We start from the raw sequence: 18,168 nt of genomic DNA, 5'->3' as shown, positions 1-18,168 counted from the left end.
CTCTCACACACCTCTTAGGAAAAAAAAGTAAGTAAATTCCATAACAGTCTTCTATAACTTAGTTGATAAATCACAATATTGCATAAAAAGCAGAACTATGTTTCCATTTCATTCCAATTAGAAATTTATTCAGAATTGCTTATAATGGCTAACTACTCAACAATTTTTGCAAAAATTTGACACACTTAAGACATGTAAAGTACTCCAGTAAGTCATTAAATTTTAAGCAAATTAAATTAAGCTTGAAAAATTACCTTATGTCCCCATTTTGTGTCTTTGAAATAAATCAAACTAACTCTATTTTGTGTGAGATTCTTTATAGTCTGACAGCCGAAGATACTGTAGAACAGTTCTGAATTTATTTTTACAATTTTGCCCTTATGAGAAAAGAGAAAAAAACATGGAGAAGAAGGGAGTGCTAGACAGACAGATAAACATACAGAGAATATCAGAATCTAATTTTAAGAAAATCCCCCAGTAACAATAGTAACAACAACAGCAACAACAACTACAACAACAACAACAATAAAACCACATCGCAAAAATACGGTCTTCAAAGCATACATTGGTCAGACAAAAAAGAGATTGTCATTTGCAAATTGCATGAGGCTTAAGGTCTCAAGCTTGATTTTCTTTTCATAGCTCCCAAATCCTTTCCTCTTACAATCCCGGCAGCTATTAGTTCTATTTCATTACTTCTAAATTGACACATTAAATTATACCATATCACATTACATTGTGCAATATTCCCCTCCTGCTCTGCATTCATGTTTTCATTATTTTTTAATATGAAGCAAAGACAGAGATATAGAATACTTAAGTATTTCACTAGATAGTGTGTAAGCTACCATTGTCCTAAGCAGTTGTGAGTACACACCTAAGTACCAGCAGGTGCCCATCACTAGTAGGGAAGGTGCTATGGGGCTTAGGGAGTCCCCCATCACAGTGTTAGAGCAGAGGTGAGATGACTGTGTTGTCCACTGGAATCTGAGGGGGCAGCTGACAGTGAGCATTCAGAGGCTCATATCTACAAACTGCCGTTGGTCATCCTTCCAGGCACCCACAGGGACCAGAGGACTGCCATTTCAGGTGAGCATTCATTCAGGTGGCTTAGGGCACAGACTGTTTCTCTACTTAATACTTTTGCTATTTTCACAATTCCTATGAGCATTACAATGCCTTCCAGGTGAATGTCAGCCCTGGAACTATTAAAAAATAAACAGCTTGCACAATTACATCTAGTTCTTATCAAATCTACTGCTTATTAATGATTTTCCTAATTCAGAGGACATTTTTAGGTAGAGGAGGAACAGATTAAACACTTCAAAAGTTAATGTGTTAGGAGGAGTACTAAATAATAAAGCGTTAATGCTATACTAGTTTATATTTCATTTTCATAAATGGGTGATTATCCAAGTTGAAAAGTAATAAAGTAGTATGTCTCAGCAAATTTTAACCCAAGCCATTGTATTGCAAACTACTGCACAGAAAAAAGAATTCAGTGGACATGGCAAAAGTAAAACACATTTAATCAAAAAGTATATTCAATATATATTTACCTACAATAGTCTTCATTGTAAAAGATGCTTTGCCTGGGTAAAGAATTTATGCGATGTAATTTGCCTCTAAAAAAAAAAACCTCAAAGATTCATGTTTTAAAATGTAATCTGAGCTGAGAGAATCTTAACAAGGGCGTGTTGTTAGCTTTGCAGAGTCTTTGCTTCATTTTGTGTTGGTTTAGGATATTGTGTTTTTCTTTTATGTCCCCCCTCCCTCCCCCCCACCCTCTGCCCGCCCTCCCATCCCCACCCCACCCCCCCACCCCCGCGCCAAGGAAAACAGGGAAACCTTTATATTTACATGTATGATTATAAAGTTCTTTGGGGAAAAGCCCAGTAGAAGCATTCCAATGACTTTTGCAGGATTGCAATAATTAGGGGGTTGAGTAGGCATTAAGGTGATGTGCTGGGTGATCAATGCTCAGTCACATGTGATCCTGGCAATACAAACAAGAAGTAAACATCTATGGGTAAATTTGAACTTTTTTTTTTTTTTTTTTTGGTCATGGGGCCAGAACTCTGAGCCTGACCACTGTCCCTCAACTCTTTAGCTCAAGACTAGTGCTCTACCACTTGAGCCACAGCACCACTTCTGGCATTTGCTTAGGTGGTGCTGAGGAATCGAACCCAGAGCCTCATGGATGCAAGAGGCAAGCACTCTTCCACTGAGCCATCTTCCCAGCCCAGCAAATATTTGAACTTTTTCTTATAAATTAATAAAGTATGCATGAAGGTGCAGAGTTTTTTTTCTGTTGCATATATTATGTTACCTACATTTATAGGTAAAATAATAAAAATACTGATAGTGCCTGATAGCTCTTGATATATTTTTTTCATTATTTTTAAGATACTGCCATCTAGTGACATTTCAATGACTTCATTTTGTGATGATTTTGTTAAAGTTAGCAACTTCCAGTCTTTTCTTCCAAGCATTCTCATTTTAATATTGTATGTTTCTGATATCCACACTGAAAGAAAAAACTGTACATGCATTAAAACATAGCAGCTGTAAGTGATTTTCTCATGTGTGCTACAGCTGTGGCCACAAGGCTTTTAATATTGTGGGCTGGGAGGAGAATTTGGGTGACCTCTTCAAAGTTCCATTCCTTATACATAATTAATAGTAAAATAAAGTAGTGCCTCTCCTACTCCTTAAGTTTTCTAATGAAAGTTGAGCTGTACAAAAAAAAACTATGAAAACCTGAGTTGTAAAAATGTCTTCATTAAAAATGATCACTGTTCTAAGAAATGAATAAAAGAGTTGTACAATTTCAGAATGACTTTAATATTTATTTCCAAATAGAATTCTAGGTGCACAATTTTTCTTAAAATACAAAGTTATGAGTACATGGATCTCCTAAGTCTGTTTATTAGTCTGAGAGCCCTTATTTTGGCAACTTATAAACTTCCAAATGTTGTTGGAGCTTAATTCCCTTTGTTCCCTATCACGCTTAAGTATTATATTATGTAGAACTTGTCTTTTTATAAACATACATTGGTAAGTCTTTTTATATTTTGGTAAGAAACAAAAACAAATCCATTCCCAACACCAAAACAAAAACAACTCAGCTTCCCAATACTAGAATACAAAATGAGGTATATAATATAAATAAGAATTTTTCTTTTATAAAATACTAAATATAGTTATATTGAGTATAGTTTACAATGAATTTTTTAATATATTGTTTTCCTTATGTGAACTATGCTATAACTAAGAACAAGGCAATCTTTTCTGTTGTGGAACTTGCAGTATATAGTGCAAATGCAGCTATAGTCAGTATTTACACTGGTTCTGTTGCATTGTAATGTCACTTTTTTCAATAAAAAAAAAAAGCAGGTCATAGTTAGCAAGAAATACCAATAACCAGAGTATGGGATTATTGATGCTTTTAATTTTTTATGAGTACTATTTTTTTCTGGGAGTGAACATATCTTACTAAGTAGCTTAGGCTGCCCTAGAATTCATTCCTCCTGTTGAATTCTGAGGTTACTGGCTTATCCAATCAAGTTGATCTTGGTTGCTTACTTGTAAGGGGTATTAGAAAAAAAATTGACCTTGTTAAAAGTGTTTATAACATGAATATCATTGAAGTCAATAGATGTGTTCCTTAGATACTACAGGAATTCCAAATTTAGGAAACATAATGATGACCAGCACAATTGTAAATAACCAAGACAAATTAATGTCAGATCCTGAGAAGGTAGTAGAAGTTCACATTGATATATGAGAAGGACACAATTGAGCCAAAATTACCCATGATCTCTCAAACAATATAACTATTTTTCTTATCATCATTAGATAGAAATCCATTTAAAGGAACTGAGTAAAGCCAGGCGCCGGTGGCTCACTCCTGTAATTCTAGCTACTCAGGAAGCTGAGATCTGAGGATCGTGGTTCAAAGCCAGCCTGGGCAGGAAAGTCTGTGAGCCTCTTATCTCCAATAAACCACTAGAAAACCGGAAATGTTGCTGTGGCTCAAGTGGTAGAGCTGAAGAGCGCAGGGACAGCACCCAAGCCCAGAGCTCAAGCCCCACGACAGAAGAAAGAAAGAAAGAAAGAAAGAAAGAAAGAAAGAAAGAAAGAAAGAAAGAAAGAAAGAAAGAAAGAAAGAAAGAAAGAAAGAAAGAAGGAAGGAAGGAAGGAAGGAAGGAAGGAAGGAAGGAAGGAAGGAAGGAAGGAAAGAGAGAAAGAGAAAGAAAGAAAGAAAGAAAGAAAGAAAGAAAGAAAGAAAGAAAGAAAGAGAAAGAAAGAAAGAAAGAAAGAGAGAAAGAAAGAAAGAAAGAAAAGGAACTGAGTAACAGATGACATAGTTGGCTCTCAGTAGGGTGTGTAGTGGATTTAAATATGCATTTGTACTTACAGAACAGTACTGAACATGGACAGATAGTCTTCTGACAGGAACTAAGAGAAACTCAAGCATTAACTGATCATATCATAACCTCCTATATTGCGGCTTCTGAGAAGACTAACACTATGCCTCCTATTACCATGTACCTAGTACCCTGCTCTGAAATATATGTTAGCTCTTGCTTATCAACCTTGTTGACTTGAAACAATACTCATTATTTGGGAGAGTGATCTCCTCCAGGTAAGCTGATCTAATCAGGACTGAGCTAGAGAGCCTGGTTCATTTCTCACTTGAACCCACTTCTGCATCAAGCCCACTCAGGGATGAGTCAGCATTAGGGATTCAGAAAAGCTTAGGTGAAAATGTTTCCTTTTCCATCTGGACAAGAGGGTGAGCCCAAACAAGGTTTTCTCTGAGATGGTAGAAGGCAGGACATAGTGTTTTTGTTTAGTATGCAGACATTTCATTGCTTAGAACAAGTCACATGGTTAAGTCCAGCAGAAGAAAATCTATGGTACCTCCACTGGTAGAAGCTGAATAATTAGTTATATGGCCAAGTACATGGCCATAGACCAGTTTTCCACTGCTTAAATTGAGTGTGGGCATGATGTAGGTTAAGTGCTAATGCAAAGTATAACCCCTGTGTTCACTGTATTTGATTCGGGTGTCCTGCATCTTATATATACATTTTTTTTAATGGGGAGGGGAAGGGAAAATACACAATGCTGAAATAAGGATACAGGATTACCCATTGTAACAATGAGATGTACAAGACACAGGAGTGGGGAGGGAGGAATTGTGGAGGTGGGGAGGGAAGAGATGGTAGGGGAAAAACAAAGGAGGGGGTAACAATGCTCGATAGGAAATGTACTCCTTTACCTTACTCTTGTAACTGTAACCCCTTTGAACAGTATCTTTACAATAAAGAATGTATATATTAAATAAAAAAGATTGCTCATATTACTAGCATGTACCAAAGCAAATGTTCTGAAGTGTTTTAGAAATGAAAATACTTTACATTTCTAAAAGTCATCAAGAATCTACAAAAGGATTTGTGATTATATGTTACCTCTATTTATAGTACCTGCAGTTTTAAGACTTAAATATATATGCATGTGTATATTTTTGTTTTAGAATGGCAACAAATATAAACAAAAGGAGTTTGTTATTACTAAAACTGGCTTTCTAAAACAACAAAACAGATTAGCATCACATGATATTTGGTAACTATTATTTACATATCTAACCTAAAAAAAACCTGGCTCCTTATATCTGTTTCAGCTTCTACTCCTCTTTTTCTACTGATGGAGCATTAAAACAATCTTTATTTGTACAGGCATATACTTGAAAAAGGCAGGAGTATTTTAGTAGCTTTTGCAGTTAATTCTGGACTTTCTCTGATAATGAACAGGTTTTCAGGAATGAAAATTTCTTAGCAATTGTGGTATGTGATTTGAAAGTAAGTCAGTAAACTTTCTGAATTCTGACACATTATAATCCATGTATTTTGAGTGGATCTTTTAGCTATGTATGATATAGGACATCATTGAATTGTGTAGGCTTTCCAAATACTGATTATTTAATGGTAAAATGATTTTTAAATTTTATATAACTCTTCAACAATACCTCTTAACAATGGGTAGTAGATATGTTAATAGAAGTAGACACAAATTACAAAATTCTAATTTTTCTTGGAAACTCTAACTTTATCTTTGGTTACAAGCATACTGTGGGTTATTTAACTTAAAATGGCACCTTATTTATTTTCCAAATAATGTGTCAAATACTCAAGCCTGAATTAAAATTGTCTATTGGTTACTATGCAAAAATGATCAGCTCTGCTTACAACTCAAAGAATTGCACAATTGCATTGGTTTGAGACAAATCACAAAATGTGGCTGAGTGCTTTCTATGTGTATCTAATGAAAGCTGAATTTTTCTGCTTTTACAAGGATATTTTAAAGTGAATTCTCCCTATCCTACCAGGAATGAAAGAAAAGATTTATCCTGTATTTGGTCCTAAGGCTCCTGGATTTTTTATTTTACTTTTATTCTTGTTTCACAATTACATATGTTGATTTTTAGAATAAATTATAGTGTTTTTGTTATTTTTATTTTAATGTAAGAGTGATGTCAGAGGAGTTACAGTTACATAAGTAAGGTAATAAATACATTTCTTGTTGAACATTGTTACCCCCTCCCTTGTTTTCTCCCACTTTCTTTCCCCTCAGTCCCTGGACTTTTATCTCCATCACTACTTCTGCATCATCAGTGAGAATATCAACCTAACAAAAAAAAGGAAGGATGTATCAATTATGAAAATTTATTTTATCTAGTAGCCTTGGCTATTGTAAATCACACATTGTGAACGACAGAATGAACCTCCATTTTAGGCAAATGAGTGCCTAATAATTTACATAGAAACATGTATACTCATGATTTACAATCAATAAGCAAATTCCAAACCAGTTATTTTCTTCCCTAGGGTTGTTTTGTTGGCTTCGATCTAGCACATGCAGTTGGAAACATTGAACTCCACTTGCATGACTGGGGTGTGGATTTTGCCTGCTGGTGTTCCTATAAGGTACAAACTAGTTCATACATTTACATAATTTTTTTCATATTGACATTAATCTAAAGGGAAAACTGGATTCATGGGCTCACTTTAGAATCTGAGTTACTTCCTTCTCTCATATTTTATTTTCTGCCTCTACTTAATAGTAAAGTCCTAAGAGTCTAGTATTTCAACAACAATAGAGAATTTAGTCCTTTTCAATTTACTCATAAAGTTCTGTGAAAAAAAATCAGGAAGATCTAGAGAAAAATGAGCACACTAAAACTTATATTGATTAGAGGCCTTAGTTTTGTTCCTTTTTTTTTTTTTTGGTCCAGTCGTGGGGCCTGAACTCTGGGCCTGGGCGCTGTCCCTCAGCTCTTCAGCTCAAGGCTAGTGCTCTACCACTTGAGCCACAGTGCCACTTCCAGCTTTTTTCTTTTTGCTTATGTGGTGCTGAGGAATCGAACCCAGGGCCTCAGGCATGCAAGGCAAGCACTCTACCACTGAGCCACCTTCCCAGCCCCTTAGTTTTGTTACTTTTTATTTGTTGTTGTTTTGTTTCTTTTTTCTCTTTTCTTCTTGGTGATTTGTGGGGAGAGGTACAAGGTTTGATGAAATTTCTATATACATAACTGTAATTTTTATTTTAAAAAATCAGCCTACTATTGGTATTTGAATATGAATTGGCAGCAAAGATGTAAATTAAGTAAATCAGTTTTAATTTAAACATTTTGTTTTTAAAGAACTTTACAACTTTCGGGGGAAAGGTGGGGGAGCGGGATGGGAGGGCAGGGATGGTAAGAGGAAACAAAGGAGGAGGCAACAATGCTTGATAAGAAATGTACTCATGGGGCTGGGAAGGTGGCTCAGTGGTAGAGCGCTTGCCTTGCATGCATGAAGCCCTGGATTAGATTTCTCAGCACCACATAAGCAAAAAGAAAAAAGCTGGAAGTGGTGCTGTGGCTCAAGTGGTAGAGCGCTAGCCTTGAGCTGAAGAGCTGAGGGACAGCGCCCAGTCCCAGAGTCCAGGCCCCACGACTGGAACCCCCCCCCAAAAAAAAAAGAAATGTACTCATTACCTTGCTCATATAATTGTAACCCCTCATATAATTGTAACAGTATTGTCACAATTAAAAAAACTTATTAATAAAAAAAGATTTTATGAAACAAAACTTTGAATATGTGCACTTTAAATCAGTTAGACTTCACTGTTAACTCTAATAACTGTAGTAAAATTTAAGAAAATATTACTGCTATTTACTACCTGTGTTAAAAAATAAGCTATTTTTCCCAACCTCATATTCTTTATTTGTTTATTTACTTATTATTTATTTATTATTAATTAATTTTTTCAGTCAGTCTTGGGAGCTAGAACTCAGGGCCTGTTCCTGAGCTGCTTTGCTCAAGGCTAGACCAATTTGAGTCATAGTTCCAAATTCTTTTTTTTTTTTTCTGGTGTTTAATTGGAAATAAGTGTTGCACAGACCTTCTTGTTTTTCTGTTTAAAAAAGTGAAACAGATTTTAAAACCACACATAATAACACACTTTGACATGATAAAGTTATGGTTTCAAGAAATATGAAATAAAAGACATTTTTTATTCATTCTCATCTATTTATATATCTCACAGAATCTTCTTATTTCAACTCCAGTATTTAAATTCAGGTGCAGGAGGTCTTGCTGGTGCCTTTGTCCATGAAAAACATGCCTATACAATTAAACCTGCGTGAGTATCATTTTCAGACTTTTCTTTGGTAATGAACAGATGAATGTTATGTATAACATGCCATTAACATGAATTCCCAAAGATATTATCCAACAGAAATCTGGATTAGATTATAATTCTTTTACTGTTCTATTAATAGAAATCATATCAGAAAGATGTTTTCTGAAGAATTCAATTGTATTAACAGGAAATTTAATATAGAAGGGAGCACATAGGAGAAATAAACAGGTCTCTGGAATGGTGGAAAGCAAGAGGTTTGATGCAAAAGACCACTTGAAAGATTTTTTTTTAAATTAGACCTTAGAAATTTTCAAATTTCTCACACAGATGAATAAATCAAAGACAACGGGAGCTGTGCCTAATAGAGCCTGAAATGTGGCTCGTTATTATTAAAATTACATCTACCTTTAAAGCTATAAATGTTACAGGATGGCTTATGAGCATTATCTTCTGTCCTGAAGGACTTTATAAGCCATGAAACCTGAAGAAGCTGAACACTGAACAACAGACTAACTGCATAAAAAGTAATATTTTCCTGTTTTATCTAACTGGCTGTGAGTTTTAGAGGAAGTATAAATGCAAATGTAATACTGCAATGCTTTTACACCTTTCTTATTTGACTGGGAAACTAATAAGGGTTCTTTTTATTTTTATTTGGGATGGAGATAAAGAAATAATATTCTAGAGAGCTTATAAATGGTTGCTGTATTGGCATGTGTGTAATGAGGGCAGTGTCTACACATCCAATACATAATATAATAATATTTGATTAGTTTTTTTTAATCCTCTCAGCTACTGGCAGTTTGGTATCACCTTTACAGGAACTGAAGTAGATCTTGTAGCATCTCACAGTACTGAAGGAATTTAACATGCTCTTTTTAGTTTATTTGAATATGTCTCAAATTTCTCCTAGACTACAAGATTTTAAAATTAGTTAAAAGAGTATTTTCTTTGGATGGATGTTTAGTCACACAGATTTCTTCTTGGATATATTTTTGTCCATACATTAAATTTCTAAGGCATAAATGCTTTGAAAAGAATATAAAGCATATATATTATGAGAACAAAACACATAGCACAAATGTCAGCTTTATGTTTTTGTTTTTGTTTTTCCTATGGGCCTAAGCACGGTCCCTGAGCTTCTTTTGCTCAAGGCTAGCAGCTATCACTTGAGTCACAATGCCACTTCTGGCTTTTTCTGTCTGTAGCATTGAGGAATCAAACCCAGGGCTTCAGGCTTGGGAGGCAAGCACTCTCCCACTAAGTCACATTCCCAGCCCTCAGCTTTACTTTTTAATCAGTCCTATTGATATTACCTAGCATAGTTGTGTTCCACATCGGTGCTACAGAGATGTTACTAGCACTGGGTGATGACTTGCCATCCTCTTCACTTCACATTCTCCATTTATTTCAGTTCAATAGAGACACCATCAGCTCCAAGGGATGTTGAGATAAGCTGTAGGCTCTAGAGAAGACCAATGCTAAGAGTTAGGTCCAGCTTTCCAGCACAGGGTTTTGAACTTGGTATCTGTGACCGTGAATGAGGAAGTGGAAAGGGAAAAGGAGCAGGAGTATGCTCCCACGTGCTTTGTTCTGTGAAATCCACAAATCTCCCACACAACATTTAAGAGCATGACACGTCTGTGCTCCCAGGAGGAAGACTATTAACAGCAGGACTATAATTCAACTTAGTCACTTCTGGTGAGGAATCTCAAGAACGTTCCTGACTTCTCAGAGTTATGGCCTTTAAAAAAATAAAAAGAAGGAAAGTAATACCAGCATGTCCACTTGCAGATACATTCTGTGAGGTAAATTCTGTAAGGTACTAAGTTCAACCACTTAAGCATTTTAGTATATGTGTATTATATGTGATCAATTCGCATGGGGCTACGTAAAAGTATTCAAAATTTGAAAATTCGAAGGGAAAAGATGGGTGACATTTGAACAAATGTCACAGTGTATTCTTTAGTAACTATTACTTTGTAATTACACATACTTAGCCCCAGATGTTTTGATAACTCACTACAAATGTACATGTTTGGTTTTTGTTTTGTTTTATATATTTTTGGCAGTGCTAGGGTTTGAACTCAATGTCTAGTACTAGTTCTCTGCTGAAGAGCCGCAATACCAGTATTCTTTTGCACAGGTGAATTTTGAGGTACAATCTTATTAGTATCCTGGACCACAGTATACCTCTTTTAGGCTTATAACCTAGCTGGGGTGACAAATGTATATTACTATACCCAATTTATCTCACTGAGATGAAATTATGTGAGCTTTTCTGCTTGGACTGACTTGGATCGATGGCCCTACCCATTTCAGCCTTTCATGTACTTCGAATGACAGGGACTGGCCACTGTGCTCAACTTGTTGAGAAGTCTTGTGAGCTTTTCTGTGCAGCTTGACTTTGAACCAATATTTTTGTATTTCATTAAATTCAGCAGAATTTTGACTATTTGACTATCGTCATCTTTTAATTTCTATCTTCTACTGGCCTTCCCATCGTATCCCTCTATTAATTAGTTAAATTTACTTTCTCTCCCTCTTTTCTACATTTCTTCCCTTCCTCTTCCTCCAGTTCTTTCTTCCTTCTTTTCTCCCATCCTGTTTTCTTTGTTGTCATTTTATTTGGTCTTGGTATCTCTTTGCTTTTACGATAAGGTTTCATGATACAGCCTAGGTTGGACTGGAAATTTCCATTCTCCTGCCTCACCCTCCTGAGTGTGAATTGCAGCTGAACATCATTATGAGATGTTTTCTTGTACATTCATTCTGTATTTGCATGAAAGCCATACTTTTCTCTTTTTTGAAACATTTGTTGCTCGCTACTGCATTGTAATTAGTTAGCTTTGCAGCACGAAAGGTTTATCTGGCAGAGCCAGAACATTCATTACAGGAAACCTTAGTTTTGGTTTTGCTTTTATTATTTTCTCAAACTTAAAAGTTTCTTAAACATGATATCAGAGTGACAATGCTTCCAACTTCTAGTCTTACCTCCCGTGTCTGCACCAAGTAGTGCCTTTGTATTTCATTTGTGTGAGACAGTTGAAGATCTTTAGGATTGATTTGAACAAGATAAGAATAAACTATTTTCAGAAAACATGCTCATCATCCTTGACAAAACTTTATTTTGCATCCTGGCATATATTTTATTCAGATATCTGCATCAACAAATCAAAACCATACAAATAAGAGATTAGAGTAAGTACTAAGAAACCCTGAAAAACAGAATTAGCACTGTGAATAATTAGTATTGTAGATACTACAATGATGTTTAATAAAAAAAATATTTTGAAAATGAGAGGAAGAAATTTTCCTGTGATAAATTTATAACAAAGAGGTAAAATGCATTTTTAATTTTCAAAATTCCAAGATAAATTCCAACTCAATTCTCAATTAATAACTGTATTTTAGTTATAAGGTCTTTTATAGCAGCTGCTTCACTGACAAGACTTCTATCACTCATATTTTTCAGTCTTATTAGAATGGTAAAGAGACTATAGAGAGTTTTCAGTTAATAAGAAAATTCAGTATTGTAACTAGAACCATACAGAGAACGTTAAATGAAATACAATGAGAGTAACCAATATTAAGAAATTTCAGAAAAGTCACCTTCGTTGCTTAAAGAATGGTGCCATCTAGTGGCCAGTGTGTAATATCAACTAAATAATATCAAAATTGCATTTGTTCACCAAGTCTTTTAAAGTATATACATTTAAAATATTTTTGATCACTAGCTATATAGTTATAGCACATTATTTTTGTATTTAAGCCTTCAATAATCAGGAAGAGAAGGAAAAAGGTAATGGTAAAGGTGAACGGATGTTTCAGGTATGTTGTTAAGCAAAATGGTTTTTGTGTGTGTGTGTGTGTGTGTGTGTGTGTGTGTGTGTGTGTGTGTGTGTGTGTGTGGTTTTTCTGTGTCATTTTTTGTTTTTGTTTTTGTTTTAAGTTTCAGGGCCCTGTAAGTAACGTATTATGGGAATGGATTACTCACTTGGCACAGAAAGACCCTTACACTGTGCAAAATGAAGTTATAGGAGTTTAATATGTGGTAAATCATTCTGAAAGGTGTTTTGGTGTGATATTACTATTAACAACTGATGGATTGCTTATATACCAAGATTTCTCATTCCCTTTTTGGTTATTGTTTTAATAGACAGGTTGACCTTTATTCAAAACTGATGACCTATGCCTTTTTTTACCAAGTCCTTTGCTGCTGACAAGAAAGAGTAGATTAGAGCTAATCCAAGGCATTAAGTATCGTAACTCTAACTGCTTTTATCCACTAGGCTATTACTTTTACAATGGTAAAAAAAAATTTGAAAATTTTTGACAGGGTTTTGCTATGTAACCCAGGCTGGTTTCAGACTTGTGATTCTTCTATCTATCCCAGTATTGGGATTACAAGCATATTGCCAGGCTGCAATATCATAGTATAAACCTAGTCTGTACTTAAGAATTAACATAAACGTAAACCGGCTATGTGTATCTGATTCAAAAACCCTTTAACACACACACACACACACACACACACACACACACACACACACACACACACACTTCGAAGAGCCCTTAAGTTTATTCTGCAAAATCAATGTTTGCTCAAAGATAGGAAAGACCCCATGTGCTGCAATTTAATATATTACATTCAGTTATAAACCTTGAATGGGCTGATGGGATGCAATGAGGTGCTAAAAGTCCTTTATTATCACCTTTCAGCTACTCATTGCAATCACACACATTGGAAGTGGGGCCTGTCACTTTTTCACTGACATAATAAAACTCCCAATGGCTCCATCTCATGTGAAATGTTCATTTACACACATGTTCATTTGAGCATTTGTGTGTGACCAAGAATGAGCCTACTGACCACTCTGTGTGTGTATGTGTGTGTGTGTGTGTGTGTGTGTGTGTGTGTGTGTGTGTGTGTGTGTGTGTGCTGGTCGTAGGGCTTGAACTCAGGGTCTAGGTATTGTCCTTTAGCTGGTTTGCTCAAGGCAAGCATTCTGCCACAGGTCCACTTCCAGCTTTTTTGCTGATTAATTGGAGACAAAGAGTCCCACGGACTTTCTAGCCCATGCTGGCTTCTATCCATAATCCTCAGATCTCAGCCTCCTGAGTAGCTATGATTATAGGCATGAGCCATTGGTGCCTGGCTCATTACTGAAGGTTTTTATGAGAATTTTCTAAAGTTAAGTTATGATAACAGATGGTTATAGTGAAGGTATTTTATTGAAACATTCAAATAGACATGACATTTTCCAAAGCATTATTATAGACGTTAGTAATCTTCTATAGTGATGCAGGTAATTTTCAGATTAAAAACAACCAGCTACAGTGGATGTTCATTTCAATTTACACTGAAGAAATTTATTATTTGAGAACTAAATTTATTATTTGAGAACTAAAACACATGAAACATTTCTCAGGAAATTCCAAGAAGGAAAATACGCACCGAGTCTTCAATAAAAAACAAATACACACACACACACACGTATGTGATGTTGACCCAACTGCACAACTCATGTTACTTGTGTAAAATATCCTGTACATATTTGTCCTGTGGAATACTAACGACGCACTTCAACTCCACATACTACCCCAGGCAATGATAGAGAATGTAATGGCCTAACACTAATCTATAATTTAAACCTTCTTTCAGTTCCTTAGTGATCCTTTCTGACTTACTAGTTACCAAATTCTGTTTTGTACCTGAATAATATCTCCTGTATATAAAGTCCCAGAGAACCAGGCATACATGTGCCAGTGGCAAGGTATGTATGACCCTTTCAAGGGCAGAAAATAAGTTCCATTCATTTTGAGTGTGCTTTTGGAGAATCCCAAATTAAATGAGACTTTCTCAAGGCATCTGTGCTGTTTGCTCAGGCTGTTTCTGGAGTTATGTGTTCAGTATTACTATGGATGCAGCTAAAACGATGTATTATCTACAGATTTCACTGGGACAGCCACTTTTCCTCTGGCTTCACCAGAGAAAATAGCTGTAGCTGGTGAGGCTTTCTCCTTGAGCCACTAATCATATCATATCCACAACACGATTCAGCATGATTTCAAAAATACAGTTTTAGAAAACATTTATTTCCATTCGGGGCTTTGCTACTTGCTAATTTTTAGCACCTGTTTTCATCTGATTGCAAGCATTCCTCAATACGCAAGCATTACCTTAGTCTCCACCATACTAAGGTAATGCAGGAAAGCAAAGATTGCCATTATAGACATACCTTCACTTAAAATATTTTCATACATCCTAGCATGAAAGTCCTTTTCTCGGAAACTTTGGCCTCTAGCTGTCGGAATTATTTTTGATGTATTAATTTCACCCTGAATTTTATCTAATATTGTAAATATGATAATATAGGGAAGATACAATGAAAATGGATCAAAAGAAAGCTTTTCCAAAGATTCAGACTTTCATGTGAAAAAAGATCATGGTAAATGAGGATGTTTCATAGAGCTATTAACCAATAGAAGAACTTTGACAAGTTAATAACAAAATACATGACTCAAATATCAAAGATTTAAGCCAAATGATAAATCTTTCAAGAAAAATTCATAAAAATTATCATCTTTCAGGTCATGCTGAAAATATAAAACATAATATGAAGACTATCATACAACCACATTGCATACAAATATAAAAAGTAGCTCTGAATTGTTTGTTTCTTAAAATTAAATGCTATATAATTTTAATCTAAACTTTGTCAAATTATATGTCAAAACCTTATATTTTCACCTTTGTATTTTAAGTTAATATCTCAGTCAAGAGGCTTTTGTGGTTATGAGATATACTTATGCATATGTGTAAGTGTGTGTACCTATATTTGCATACATCTGTTTAAATAACTAATTCATTATTGTTTAGCATTTTTCCAATACAGGTATCTTTCTTTTATTTATCTGCCATTCCTAGGGCTTGAACTCAGGGCCTGGCACTGTCCCTGAGTTTCTTTTTCCTTAAGGCTAGCATTCTACCACTTGAGCCACTGCACCATTTCTGACTTTTTTTCTGTTTATGTAGTACTGAGGAATCAAACATGGGGCTTCACACATGCTAGACAAGCACTCTACCACTAAGCCACATTGCTTTATCATGTAAAAGGAATGAGGTTGAGTTGATTAAGGAGATATAAACAAACAAAACCAACAAATATTTTTATGCAAAAGAAATGTTTTTATCAATAAAGTTTTCTAGATGGAATTAAGTATAGGATATTGTCTATGACTTTAATAGTCCATGCTTTCCAGTTGGAGTACCATCTTCTATATAGTAAAATAATGTGTCGTACATGACTGAAGAAAATCTGAATCTGTGTCCCTAAGGCAATTTGTAATAGCAATTGAGAGAATTTTCCATATGAGTTCACTGAAGGAACAGCAAGGTTATACATGAAATACTTAAGTACTTGGAGCTGCTTCAGAATGGCTTGAGTAAAGGAGGTGCAGAACTTGTCCACACAAATCCTTTGTAAAATAGAACCCAATGTTAACTAACTGAATCAACTGATTCCGTTGAAAGAAAAAAAAATATTGCCTGTAAGGGAGATTTGCTTCATAAATTTCATATGTTTAAGGAGGCATGAAAAAGGAAAAAGAATTACTTCAAAGACATTTCTTAAAGGGATCATGAAGTGCACTTTGTTTTTCTTTTTATTCCCTTCACTAGCAGTTTTATGGAATCTGTGTTATTGACAACATTTTAAATCTTACAGTATTATCATAAAATTACCCTTTTTCTTATTGTATAATATTTAAACTTCATAAACTATGGTAACAGCAGGTTGCTTCAAAGTCTTTCTGGAAACCCCACTCAGGAAGTCACACCTGTCCTTTGTCTGGCATAAAATCCTGATGTAGACAAATCACTTAAGATAGCTCATCCCAGGATCATGATGGGTTATCTAAGGATAATTTCACTTGGAAACTGTTTTACACGAATAGTTGTGAAGGATGCCTTTTTTTCTTGCCCTGAAAGTTTTAATACTTTGAAATTTTCCAGATAATTCTTTCATTTGGTATTTTCAAGCTGTGATTATATAAACAACTGATTTGCACTAAGGTGGGATCACAGTTAAAAATGAACTCAGGAAAAAGTCTTCTTTTGGAACAACTAAGGAAACTAATTTCCCTTTCAAAGAGCCAAAATAGCAGGTATCCATATTGAAAGATACATTAAGTCAATTCATACCTCCCTAATAATGATGACATAATCATTAATTTGGGAACACTGAAGCACTTTGAAACCTCAAAATCTATTTTCTGTTCTGAAATTGCAGTCTAGTGTCTCTGAAGATTTATGAGGTCAATGATCCTTTCAGACACAAAAAGTACAACTTGTCAGAACTTCAGTTCTTGTTTTAATTATTTCAAGTTTTATCCTATGAGTGACCTTTGGAATCTTCAGGTTCTCGCACTATCTCTCTCTGTCTCTCTCTGTCTCTCTGTCTCTCTGTTTCTCTCATTCTTTATCTCTCTCCTTTAACTATGAATTATCAACCATGATGACTACATTTGCAGGTTCTTATATATAAAATCACTTTTTTTTTGATTGCCAAAAGAGCCAGGATAGAAGTTTGCTGTGATGCACACTTTCACTGGTAGGTGGCTGGAAGGAGAAACTACCTTTACACACACAAGACCCAGTGTGTGTTCAAAACAGGTGGGCTAACTTCATAGGCATTAAAACACTTGGACTATATTGCTCACAACAAATAGCCAAATTGTACATCTCATTTTATCTTTATAACCTGTTTTTACTCCTCCATGGGAAAGGATTTGATCCAAGGATAGAGACACCTACATTTTGACTTTCACTTCTGTGAGCTGCTCAGGAACAGGTAGCATACCTTTGATTTCCACATGATATCCTGCTCCAATCTGCTTTGGTCAGGGTCCCAAAAGATTTAGTATTTAGCATGGCCATGTAAGCATGAAATACCCAGATGACATTTTTTTTTCATAAGGGGCTTGTGATTATATTGAGACTTTATCTTAGCCTAACCCAATAGGACTGAATAATTGAATATGAATTGAACCCTTCTTGATTCTAGAACCCCTCATGATTCTTAGCCTAATAGGCACATTGCCCTATTAATCTTTCATTAATAATCTTCCTTGTCTAAGAATATATATATATGTATATAAATTACTCATTGAATACATAGCTCTTTCTTTGCTTGCAACATAGCAGGCGAAAAATCTAGCATATGGCAGCATTTCTGCTTCACAAATTATTCTGAAAGGGGTGTGATTTACAAAATATGGACAAATTAAATATGTGTTTCAATATGTTTCTGTGAAGGCCAAATATATCCATGAAACCCAGCTGCAATTTAAATAATCTGTCATGAGTTTTCAGTCAGTATTGATGAACAAAATTCAAAGTTGTTTAGCTTGTGGAGCATGTACTGGAGTTTATAGGACTTCGAAATTGAGGTCTTCCCTGCCTCTTTCTCCCAA

The 18,168-nt window shown here is 35.2% G+C and overlaps 1 protein-coding gene across 4 annotated transcripts in view; it reads left to right on the top strand.

Annotated features, from left to right (window-relative positions):
• Positions 1–18,168, top strand: part of Kynu (kynureninase) — a 100,281-nt gene that overhangs the window by 50,972 nt on the left and 31,141 nt on the right. For all 4 annotated transcript variants that reach the window (XM_070023729.1, XM_070023749.1, XM_070023720.1 and 1 more), the window contains 2 exons: positions 6,894–6,992; positions 8,618–8,691. In XM_070023729.1, the coding sequence (XP_069879830.1) occupies positions 6,894–6,992; positions 8,618–8,691 (173 nt within the window). The remainder of the gene's footprint in view (positions 1–6,893; positions 6,993–8,617; positions 8,692–18,168) is intronic.

Source organism: Dipodomys merriami, unplaced genomic scaffold, assembly GCF_024711535.1.
Source record: "Dipodomys merriami isolate MVZ:Mamm:240054 unplaced genomic scaffold, mDipMer1.0.p SCAF_1, whole genome shotgun sequence".
In the NCBI taxonomy this organism is placed as follows: Eukaryota; Metazoa; Chordata; class Mammalia; order Rodentia; family Heteromyidae; genus Dipodomys; species Dipodomys merriami.
This window is presented reverse-complemented; position numbering and strand designations above follow the sequence as displayed.